General features: G+C 39.9%; 1 protein-coding gene across 1 annotated transcript; it reads right to left on the bottom strand.

The window, feature by feature from the left end:
* Positions 1-280: 280 nt before the first annotated feature.
* Positions 281-10,119, bottom strand: LOC139638674 (doublecortin domain-containing protein 2-like). Its single transcript, XM_071512740.1, has 8 exons — positions 9,833-10,119; positions 8,034-8,088; positions 3,304-3,380; positions 3,070-3,204; positions 2,313-2,462; positions 913-967; positions 388-568; positions 281-291 (listed from the first exon to the last, which is right to left on the bottom strand). The coding sequence occupies exons 1-8, from the start codon at positions 10,117-10,119 to the stop codon at positions 281-283; spliced, it is 951 nt and encodes a 316-aa protein (XP_071368841.1).
* Positions 10,120-12,781: the final 2,662 nt, after the last annotated feature.

Genomic DNA, 12,781 nt, shown 5'->3' on the forward strand with positions numbered 1-12,781 from the left:
TCTCACACTCCATTCCACTGTGATCAATTTTCTATCTCTTTGGGTAAGGTTCAGTGATGTCACTGTGTTGTCTATGTTTTTTCTATGCTGAGTTTTACCTGTCTGTACAACAAATCTCCCATCTGGGAAAAAGTAATGTTGAACTGAATTGAACTGGCAGCTTGATTGAAGAATAAGGTGTGCAGTAAGGCTCACATTACACCAAGAAACATACTCAGTATCTACTTTCACACCCTTGAATCTAAGGTGATGATGATGCTCCAAAACCACAGCCTTACTATCAGACGTCATCTTCAGACAACAGGAAGCTCGTACGGATGTTAGGTCTTAGGTATCACCACATTACATCCCATTCCTTTCCATCCCATTGCATTCATTCCTGCCTACCATTGTCAGAGACGCCGAGGGACATGCTCAGTCCACTCCTCTTCTTCCTGAGGGACATGAGTCTGGCCTGAGAGATCTCTCTGACGATGGAGGACAGGTGTTCCTTGTTGTTACCACTGTGGGCTGGAGGAGAAGTCTTGGAGTCTCCTCCGCTGTCACTGCACCGTACCATGGACTTACTCTGGTGGAAATGGAGGGAAACATACACAGTATGTACAAACTATTAGGACCATCTTCCTAATACTGAGTTGCAGACCCTTTTGCACAATCCACATTTCAATTGCCTTAAAAATCCTTCTCTATCTACATCTTCTCCTTTGTGACTGGTATATATTTAATAAAGGAATTTAAGGGAAGGATAATGAATCAGTGTACTTCAGGAAAAGGTTAAGTATCCCTAATATTTTGTACAGTCAGTGTATATTGTGCATGGACACACTGTATGTGTATAATAATAAGTGGAAATTTAATTTAGAAAAGGAAAAGAGAGACTGAATTGATACAAAAGGCATATAATGTTCTTACATTTCCATTTTGCTTTGAGAATCTGTAAATGGGCGGTAGAGAGGAGGCTTTTGTTCTGAAAAGACAAACAGAAAAAATGAATTTTGCATACATTATATATACATAATACTGTAGTGTCTTAAGGAATGTGCTGCAATGACTGATTGACTGACAACACAGATTGCTGAACATCTTAAATTAGCAATGGAATAATTTTTCTACAGTATAGAACTGAAGTGCATCTGAGAATGAAAAACTGCAAAGGCACATTATAAATGTGAGGCTTCAACAGTCATGATTACTGGTAACATAATTATGCTTCCATCTATCTTACAGCCAGTGGGATATGCAGGAAACTTTTTGAATTGTGCAATTTTAGCAATGTTTTGAATTCTGAAAATGTGTGCATACCTTTATGTAAATTGTGCATGGGACTTTTATTCATACGCCACAAATCCTCCCCCTTTTACAAAATAATTTTGGTGCTAAGGGCTGTAGCTTTCTAACTAGAGAGGAAATATTAACCCTGGAGGAGTAATTAAGTGCTGCACAGCAACACATACAAACACAAACTAAACGTGGTTTCCAAGAACCATCCTTGGTAGCCATAGTGTTCTGTTTTTTTATTTCCACAACTCTTTCATACAGCAGGACACTAAATGTTACTTAATGTTTATGCTTGGTCATGTTCTTGGATAATTTGATTATGAATTAATTGTTTAAGTAATTCAATCAATGTGTATGAAGATATGATCATGACTATTATTTTCAATTTTTAAACTTCTTTATCAATTTGCGCAATTTCAAGATTTTCTTATATATATATCAGTACTGAATGATAGATGTGAGCGTAGGTAAGCAAGAGAAGAAAATTCTGAAGCTATTAAAGCTCAACGTATGATTATTGCATTGATTATCTTTAGTAATGGTGTGTGTATGTGCATATATGCGACCAGCCTATGATGTCTTCCAACTAGGGATGGGATGATGCTTATCTCACAATACGATTCGATATGCGATATGGGGTTCACAATTCGATACAACCACAACACAAATAAGTTAAAGTTCAGTGACAATCAAGTCTGACTGTGCAGAATTCTGTTCATTTCTGAGCCACAAATCATTCTAGCGATGGCACTGGCTTGCTAGAATGTAAACAATTTAAAAATGTCATTCCAAAGTGCAAATAATATAATTTGGATGGAGAGCTTGTGAAACTGTGATGGTCAAGTGTCTCATTTGTGATTACTACAGCAGAATAAAATGGAGCTAATATCACAATTCATTTTTCTGCCCCACGATACGTATTGTCGCATTTTTGTATTGCGATATATTGAATTTCGATATATCGTCCCATCCCTACTTCCAACATACTATACTATACTGCGAAGCTGTCAGTCTTTACACAACATGGTACCTACCCATTGACCCTCCTCATTCCTCTGGGCTTGGTGAAGAGGAGGTCACTGTAGGGCAGCTTCTTAAACTTCTCTCTGCCCACAGCCACGTACAGCTGGCCGCTCTCCAGCTGCTTCCCCTCAGTAATCTGGTGGCCTTCATAGGTGTAGAGGCTACAATGAACACATACACACACACACGTACACACACACACACACACACACACACACACACACACACAAATTCACCCACTACTTTCTTTTTCTATCATGTGTTTGTGCTAAAATGTGTTAATTGGTCAAAACAAGAGGCACTTGAGCTGTCTAGTGTCCCGCCATAATTACCATGACATGTTAAACATAAACAATTATGCTAATGAGATTATTAATTAAGCAAATGAATCCATTAAATAGCAAATATTTCTGTCAACATACTTGTATTCACATAGCACAGGGGTGGTATTGATATGAACTCTGTATCTTAAAGCATTCAGGAGTTACAGTAATTTTAAGAAAATATTGTTTTCCTTCATTAATATGCACATTTATGCCACAAGGTGCTCCAAAATCTAATCAGATCACCTATAATATAGGGGGAACCTGTGGTGTCAGTATAAAGTTTCTATCACGTATTGTTCTGGAGTTCACAAAAATATGTCTACACACAGACAGGCAGACAGATGCCACCAATTAAACATAATGTCTGGCATGCCATATACCAAGGTGGTGGGACATAAAAAAAGCAAATGCATGTACATGTCGCTCCATTTTTCAATCATACCTCCGTACACCCCCCAGGACTCTCAAGCCCATCTTCTCAGTGATCATCTCCAGTATTCTGTCAAACTGGCCCAGCATCCTCTGGTGGATCAACAGCCTCAACGCTGGGTTCAACACGTCGCCATTCGCTACCACACTAGGGAAGGAAAACACTTATTACACTTAGTATGAGGTTGCAATGTACAATGATTGAGGTGTGCAGGAGGGCAGGGTGTGACACTGGATTTGAACTCACAATATTGGACATGGCTCCTTGATGGGTTTCAGGAATCTAGCTGACACAATAATTCGACTCTGGGGCAAAGGTCTAATCTGGGAAAAGATGGAACAACAAGAAAGAGGTACTTCAAGGAGTGCATGTGACATACAGTTGCTCAAAAATCATTCATGTGCCTGACTTTTTGCACGTTTCCATTCAACATACATTCATTTGGGATAGTGATAGTGAATGTGACAGGTGTCTCAACAGCACAAAACATGTACAGCCTGACCAAGCTGTGTTTGGCTGAATGTGTTTGTTCATACAGTATGTATTAAAAAAAAAAAGTTGAATGTATTGTTTTGTAATTTGTTTTGGTATCATGACATATGAGGATATGTGGAAAATTCATAAACACATTCTGTTGAGATTGTGTGACATCAAAGAAAAACGTTTTTTTTCCCTAAAGAGAACGAGAATGAACTATTGTCCAAGCTGACAGATTCCGTCTCTCATCTCTATGGCGATAATGAACTAGAGAATGAGCCCTCTGTAATCCTATGGGGTTATGAGGTTGCAGAGAGAGAGAGAAAAAGAGAGAGAGAGAGAAAGCACTGCCTGTTGTGTCTCATAACACCTGGGAACCCACTGTGACTATAAAGACGTTGATCCTGGGAGAGAAAGAGATAAGGGAGGAGGTATATTAAAAGTCTTCTGGGGTCTATAATGCACCCTAGCAACAGTACGAAAAGAACTTTATAGAAAAAAAGAAGGCGTGGGACATAACCAGAGTTACAACAGTAACAAGATTATAGAAACAAGACACATGGGTAATAATTTGAGGTCACAGACATAGATAATGCTTCCTACAAAAGAGGAAGAGGTAAGACCTTGAAAAAAATCAATGTGGATAGCATAGTGGATAATCACAAATAAGTATACCCTAATGTACATCATTCTGGTCTCTTTACTTGCGAGTTTCAGTGATAAAATAATGCAAGGGCACTTCTTTTATGTTAACATTAACCTGTTGAATTTAACAAGTTTAAAAACAGAAATTAATAGACAAGGGATGGGTCTGCCTCTAAAGCGTTATTAGAGTATGTCTGTGTAGATTCATCACAGTCATCCAGATAGGAAGAAAAAAAACAACAAAAAAACAAAATCCACTGGACTTAAAATGAAGAGTTGGAGATGGATGACAGATGAGTGGTGAAATGTCTTCAACTCTTCATTTTAAGTCCAGTGGATTTTGTTTTTTATTTTACTCTTTTTTTTTGAGAGAGAGTTATTATCATTTTAGATGCCCTCTTACTGATTCCACTCTGCTAATGGTGCTGCTAAGGCTGACATGCAATAGCCTATAGCTTAACCAAGCCTAATGATCAGACCAGTAACAGGTCCCACTATACTATGAGGCAGAAGGAAAGAGGCTCCACAGGTGTAGGCAAATACCACGTACTTTCAGTGTCATGCGTTTGAATGCAACACTCTCTCTCCTCCATTATTCCTGCCACTCACTCTACTGTATATTACCCCATAAAGTAGGAAAGCCATTAACACAATCTTTCAAAACTATGGAGTATAGAAACAAGTGTATGCGCAAACTACTTGAAATATAGTTAGTTGGTAATTGCAGGGGGTGCTATTCCTGGCTTGGTTTTGGTCCACTCATCTCCTATAGGGCAAACACCCAGAAAACGTTACCTCATGAAATTTATTCATTCCCCAATTTGTGACCTCTGCTCAGACAGTCAGACTGGCTCATTTATGCATATATTTTGGGACTGCAGAGATGTAGCCCTTTTTACCTTATCAAAGATTCTAAGTGTTCACATTCCTTGTCTTCCTATTATCTTGCTTCTTAATGATATGTCAACCTTAGATCTGACACATTTACAGGGACGCATAACATTAGCTGGACTAACAGCTGCTAAGAAGATGTGAGCTGTCCGTTGGCAGCCACCTCATACTCTTACATATTCACAATGGATTAATACTTACCTTGATGTGATAAATATGGAGCTCTCTGTAGCCAAAATGCATGGTGCCAGTGGAAAAACTATCTCAGCTTGGACAGAAACCTTAGCCACAATTGAAGCATTATACAAGCTCCCTTTGAACGCTGTCATTTGATTATAAAATAATACTGGATAGCAATCTACTGTATGTATGTGTATGAGTATATATAGGTATCTGTAGGCCTACCACATATTTATATTGTATATATATAGATATATTGTATGTATGTGTGCATGTATGTATGGATGTATATATGTTTTGTTTTTTTCTTCTTTGGGTTGGATTTACTTTATTTTGTAGCTATGGGAAAACATTTCATAATCATTTCCTTTTGCCATTTCCTTTTGAGAACTGATCCGATAGAGATCTGTGTTGGGTGTGTGGGTGGGTGGGGGGGTGGGGGGGATCGGTCGCCATGAGGGGGGAGGGAAGATGAGGGAGGGATGGAGGGATGGGGAGTTGAGACGGAATGTGTTTGGGGGGGGGGGAAGTACACATACTGTGAACATATATGTTTTTGTTTCTAGAATGTTGTGTACTAACTTTTCCTTTAAATTAAAAAAAGTTGATCACAAAAAAAAGTACATCCAATCAAACACAGAAGGAGCAGGATCTAGCATAAAACAAAAAAGCCAGCATTACTGTGAAGCAGGGACAATCATTAGCGGGTGGGCTCTGAGTATAAGCCATGGGCGAACCAGTTCTGTCTCTTTGTAAAGCAATCAGGACAACATGAAACAACCAAACTTGCCAAGCATCCAGCGAGCTAAGAGGAGTGGAACCTCCAATCTACACAATCAGCCAGGTTTAAGGAGGGGAATGAGAGGGAAAGCAGGGCCCTCCTAAACTAGATTGGCTCTTTTAATGCTTGCCAGTTAATCACAACAGTAAAAACAAAACCTCAGGGTTTTCTGTGGTGAATATGCTGCTTGTTAGAGGATGGGGAGACAAAAGAAGGACACATTGAGAAATTATTGGTTCCCTTTTTGCATGATTAACATATTGTTGGATTTTTTGCAGAAACTTCGAACCCCTAACTTTATGCCATTTTTTCAATAGTAATTTATTAACAGTGATAATCTGACAATCTGTGAATAATGCCTAATAAACCTAGGACAAAGTTTAACTGTTGATAATGCGTTACACAAATAAATAGAATGTCAATATCAACCAGCTTTTCTTAGAGGGGACAAATGACCTTTTGGATTTGTAGGCTTTATGCAGGTCACCGATCATGAAACTCGAACTTCCAAGGTTTACAAGAGTTTTTCTAAGGCAGACATAAATCAAAAAAAGTATGACGCGAATGTCATCCTTTAAAGGTCAGTGAATGGTTAAGGTCTCATTCATCAAGGCGGGGGATCAGTTACATGGTCTTTTGTGTCGTAGAACTTGTCTGCTTAAAAAGGACTTGTGAAGCATATTCACATAACGCAGTATACCTTGACGACACGCCTCAGGATTTGTGATGTGTCATGTCCAGAATGTAATACTAATGCTCATGATTTATGAATGTCTTAAAATCTCTATTCTAAAAAAAGACCCAGAATTTTGGAGGTAGATTTCAGACCTGCATATGATGTGAATATGATTTCAAAATGTTGATTCATCTTGTATGACGCTTAAAACAGCCTCAGCAATGGACAACAATGGACAATGTTCCTTATGTTTTTTCAAGTATTCAAAGTGTACTGAATATTGTTTCACCTAGATTTCATATATTGTGTGCTAATATGCATATCTGTGCCTTCCCCTTAGAAAATTAAATGATATAACTCAAAAAAGGTTAAAAGTCGCCTCTCATCTGAAAAGAGGACCTGTAGTTGACTTTCAAAATAGACAAGCCTGTGGGCTACGTGACTTTAAGCCGCCCTCGTTTTGGCTGTGACTTTGTAGCTGGTGATTAAAGATGCATTCAAGGAGGGATGATTATGATCCATGAATTAATAATGCATGGCCACTGAGACGACAACAAAGTGATTCTTCACAGACAACAATAGAGGGGGACGACTAAACATTACACCTCGCTTAAATGATCTTTCTAAAAACCTCTACTCGCTGCGGGCGGGGGAAGGATGGCAGAGGTTTAGCAGCCACGAAAAAGGGTATAAGGTATTCTAAAAGCTCCTAAATCCTCATGTATCTTGCATCTAGCGGCAGTTTCAAATGTTGCAAAGTAGGGTTGAGTATTGTAATGGAAAACTTGTCTCTCAAGTGGCTGTTAAATCATTTCTTTCACTGCTGAAAATAAAATAAAATAAAAGCTATGCAGTAAAATAAAAGCAATTCAAACAATTGCTTTCCAGGGTAGAGGAACAGAACATCAGTAACTCACGCAGACTTCTTTGATGGCTACTTAGTAAGTGTCTATGATTGATTAATCGATCTTTCTCAAAGAAGCAGCCATACAGCGTGAATAGAGGAGAACTAGCAGAAGCAATATTACTTACTACTAAACCTTAGGAAAGCGTATTCAAGAAGCTGGAAACTGAGAATAAGTGCACCATGAGGACTTTCTCTCTTTTTATGAGGATGTGTGTGTGTGTGAGTGAGTGAGTGAGTGAGTGAGTGAGTGAGTGCATGAGTGAGTGAGTGAATGAGGGAGTGTGTGAGTGAGTGAATGAGTGAGTGAGTGAGTGAGTGAGTGAGCGAGTGACTGACTGACTGACTGACTGACTGACTGACTGAATGAGTGAATGAGTGAATGAGTGAGTGAGTGAGTGACTACTGACTTGCTGACTTACCTGCATTGGAAGAGTCTGCATCATCCTCTTCTTTCTGGAGCCAATCTGTAGGTAACTACAGGCACAATGTAATGAAAAGTGATGTAAAGTTAACCATGCACAACAGTCTGACTTCAAACTCAATTCTATTACAAAGCTATTTAATATGGATGTGACTTTATTGACACACAACCCATTCATTCCTAGTAGAAGATTACCATTTTCCTGTTTTGTCCCTGCTTTTGTGTGTTCTTGACCATATCCTCAATTTTATTACGGATACATTTTTAACCCTTTTACTGTAATGACAATGTATCACCATAACTTCAAGTCTGAAACCTGGAGGCACACAAACCTAACACCTATGACCGATAGATGTTAGGTTCAGGCCAGGACAATCTACTATCATCAAAGCAACCATAAGCTCTTGTTTTGCACACTTTATATTTTATTTTTTTATATTTCAAACACAACGTGAAGTTAAAAGGATATTTCGTGAATGGGTGTAGCTGTTATTTAAGCACCAGTCAATCAAAGGGGAATATCAAAGTGATTCAGTATTAAGATAGCTTAGACTATGCATAACATTATTGATGTTCAACAACATCAGCGACCCTGGTGCCAGCCAGTCATAACTGCTGACCGCCCCCACACATACACACCCCCACACCCTGCACATGACTCAGACCTGGACTTGGACCCTAGCCCCTCAGAGCCCCCCCTTCCCCCTCCCCTTCCCTCATCCTAATGACTGAACTCCTGATTATGTATATATACAGAATATATATGTAAGAAAACGCATTTATTATCATTATTATTTTGCATTTTTGCACTGTCTCCATAGTCTCTACACTATGTACATTACCTCTATTGTTTTATCTTAGTACCTCTTCTTTTTTATTATCTTTTTGTACTTGCTGTACTTGTTTTCCTTGGTACTGTCTGCCAGTTGCTGCTGTGGCACCTGAATTTCCCCAAGGGGATTAATAAAGTGCTATCTTAACTTATTTTATCTTATCTTATCTTAACTTTTATAAAACCCGTTCAAGTACCAGGTTAAATATATTTATTTCACTTAGGTGTTTTGAAGCCATCGTAGAAGTCCCACAACCCTGCATTAAGCATGCATTGGTAGGCCCAAACAGATGGTGACTATAAAAGTACATTCTAGTAGCGTAGTGGAGGGGGGTATACAGTAGGCTTGTCTACCCACCTGTTCTCTGCATTTTTAAAATAACCGCCACCCACACCAGTTACCTATAGGCTATTGGACGGCAGGGTGACAACATACCCACCTGTTGCCAGAACACCTTCCCACTCATATACTACTTCACCGCTGTGTGTTATTAATAGCTTGCTGCACAAATCGCATTACCTTTAAGTCTACCTATTTTTAGACCTGGGTAGGCTACAGTGCTCCTCTGTGCAGTGCTGACCTCATCAGCTGCTATGACTCTGGTGAGTCACATTGTAGACCATGACTCAATGAACAGGTCTGACGCTCATTCGCCTTTTTTGTAGCCTGTTGGCAGATTAATTAACTTGTTGGCAGATTAATTAACTTGTAACAGAGAGTTATAGTGTGTACAGCGCAGTCCTATGATGACTTCGAAACTTCGTTTACAGGCAAACTCTCCTGAGGGCAAACTGTAAGCTAACATTTAGGGCTAGTTGGTTTAATGAACTCGTCAGTCACCGCTGCCTTTCCCATTTAATAGACCAGTCTTACGAAGTTATTAACGCACACTGGCATGTTCAGTAGAGTACACTTTGAAGCAAACATTTTAAGTGAAAACTATTGATAAAACGTTTACTCTTACTCCAGTTTCTTGAACTTCTCCCTCCCGGCGGCGACGTACTGCTCCCCGCTCTGCAGGCTCTCCAGACAGTCCACCTTGTGGCCTCCTCTCGGCGTGTAGATGTTCCTCACCGCTCCAAACGACGGCTGCACGCCGCCGGTCACCTCCCTCAGCAGCGTCTCGAAATTGCACACCCTCTTTTGGTTAATCACTAACCGGCGAGCCTCGTAGTAAGGGTCGCCGTTTCGGTACATGAAAATGTTCTTCACGACGGGCTGCGAGAGAAAGTTCGGCTTTTCCGAGCTCATCCCTGTGCGTAAAAGGCGGGCTGCGGGCGCGACGGCGAGCGGTCTTTGAAATAATAATAACAATAAACTCACAATAAGATGATCCCAAGCGGGACGAAAGGTTAAAGGCCATTATAACAATATTGTAGCTCTTCCATCCTGCGCAAATGTTAAAAGGCTGAGGAGCTGGTGCGCACAGAAGTTCGATGAATTGGCACTTTGAATAGAAAAAGCTTCCAGGGCAAAAAAAAAAAAGGTTTCTCACAGGTTAGGGAATAGAATAAAGAATTTAAAAGAAACTACAACATGCATGGAAACGTGGCTCTGTTTCGGCGTTAGAAATATCCACTATCTATAACTTTTGTTCCCGGAATCTCAAAGCGCTACAGAGGAGAAGATGCAGCGTCTTATTGCCGCTCGTGTGCACCGCTATGCCCCAGGCAGGTGACAATAAAAGCCAACCCGCTCGTAGTTGCCCCAGGCTGAGTATCATGGGAGCTCATCTGTTGGGGCGTATCTATGGCAACGCGCTGCAATCCTCTCACCGATTGCTAGGGACTTTACACAGCCATTATCAACAGGTAGATGAAAAACAACATATTTAAAAAAAAAAAATGTATACTGTCAATGGAGTTCACAGGGGAAACAATAACCAAACATGCATGACGAGGTGTATTAAATAGGATCAAACAATGGTGTTTGCACGGCTTGGTCACATAAGAAAAAACTCAGTCACAGCCCAGTTAAGGAGGTTAATTAGGCACCAAGGGACCAATTGGAGACCCAGGTTGCCAGTGGTATCCTAAAAGTGGGTGAGTTGGGGACAAAACAACATGTTTGTTTTGTGTACCGCAATTGTGTTGCGCAACAACGGGGAGACCTGCAGCTCGTTTTGCATGTACACTATTATCAAGGGGCACTTTTCCAGCTGTAACACAGGCCCGTGGGATTCATAACATCAAGGACTGGAGTAATAATTTAGATTGATCCCCCCAAAAAATAGGTCATGTAAATATTATTCCCTCCCCTTTGTTGACTACAGGAACCCATGGAATCTTGTTTTAGGCACTTTTTTTTACCACATAAAAAGCTTAATGTACAGCAAGCCTGTATTTTTTGTTAGTCGCTGTACATTATACTCATCATCGTCATCACAACCTCTTCCTCCTCCTTGTCCTCCTTTTCATCATCATTGTCGTCATCATCTCATCAGGACCACCAGCAGCAGCAATCAGCGGCAGATACACACTGTACTGAGTGTAGCCCTATATGACACGACAAGGATATATCCTTGTCGTGTCATATAGGGCACTTATTATATGAAGACTTATATAAGCACTGTATCTAACCTTACTTATAGGTACTTATTATATAACATAACTATAAACTAATATATCAATAGTTGTCTTTTTACATCTAGCGAAAAGGATTTAACTAAATTCTTCCCTGGCTGATTGTAACCAAGCTCTGCCATTGGTTGTACTTAGGGCAACTGCACCCCAGATTTATTTAATAATGTCCAATACCTTTTGATGTGATTCTCTCTTGTAGCCACGAGATGGTGCTATTACACATTCCGCGGAGTCAGGACTACCATATTGCTGAAGAGGGATGTTGGTGCTGACTAATAACATCTAATGAAGAATACGCGCTTCTGGACAGGCTCTACTCCAAGTGACCAATTTTTAAGGTATTTTGAGTTGTGAAAATATATATATATATAAAAAATGCAGTCACTGTCACTTGGCTTTCCTGAGAAGTTTTCCAAAATCTTGTTCAACTTTGGTCAGACATTTCTGCACCAGATTTGATCTGGTAATTTTAATATTAGTGCTGATTCCACTAATTTGTATATCAAAATGCTTATCGATCAAGTGAATTTGGCCATCATGATATACCTAGCACTTGATGTAACTGTTAATTAGGTCTTCTTTATCTGTGCTGCTGTCTTGTCCAAGTCTCCCTAGGAAAATACAATAGGATTAACCTAAATAAAGGTCCAAAACTTTACAGAAATATATAGCCTAGTTATCAGCAATATAACCACTGATATGAACATTTTTTCAATTTAAAATTCCAGACCTCAAAAGACTTCACCAGTCCCGCTCTGTGGCTGAAGCAACTGGTGATTCTTTGCCAGCTGAGCTGAGTTTCTCAAGGATGTCTCCATGAAAATCTCATGGTAGCCTAGAGTTTGCTCTAAGTAACATGAGAACCATATGGGAATCTGGCAAAACACTTTCTCTGGGCTCTGCTTCCATAGACAACCCAAAGACCAGAGATGTCTGCAGTGTTTGAATGAGAATCAGGCAACTGGAGGGTTTTATATGAAGATTTGCAGATTGAGGTGGAGTGATGTGTAGCTTCTGTATTTTGTCAGCAGAGGGCAGCATTGAACAAATAACAAGCCTCTCTCTCTCATACACACACACACACACACACACACACACAAGGAGGCTTTTTCCAAGGACATGAAACTTGCCAAAGAATAGTCTTGCCAGCAGTGAATTTCCATTTGAGGCATTAACCTACGTATTTTTTCCCCCCTGGCCCTTCATGCTGTACAAGGTATTTTAGTGCGAACCCATTACATTATACAGTATATTTCAGAGGAAGTGGAAAAACAGAGGGGGTGGTGAAACCTGCCAGAAATCCTGATCACAGTTAAAGGGATAGGTCAGAA

This window comes from Centroberyx affinis, unplaced genomic scaffold (assembly GCF_046629955.1).
Source record: "Centroberyx affinis isolate AG114_WGS23_722 - 3 ecotype Tasmania unplaced genomic scaffold, CSIRO-AGI_Caff_v1 ptg006480l_1, whole genome shotgun sequence".
Taxonomy (NCBI): Eukaryota; Metazoa; Chordata; class Actinopteri; order Beryciformes; family Berycidae; genus Centroberyx; species Centroberyx affinis.

Bases quoted from the DNA above. Each gene is read 5' to 3' on its own strand.
- LOC139638674 (XM_071512740.1), bottom strand. From the start codon at position 10,119: ATGAGCTCGGAAAAGCCGAACTTTCTCTCGCAGCCCGTCGTGAAGAAC. The intron at 2,463-3,069 runs GTATGATTGAAA...TGTTCATTGTAG, and splicing joins GTCCTGGGGGGTGTACGGAG to CCTCTACACCTATGAAGGCC. The intron at 569-912 runs GTAAGAACATTA...CATTTCCACCAG, and splicing joins TCTCAAAGCAAAATGGAAAT to AGTAAGTCCATGGTACGGTG.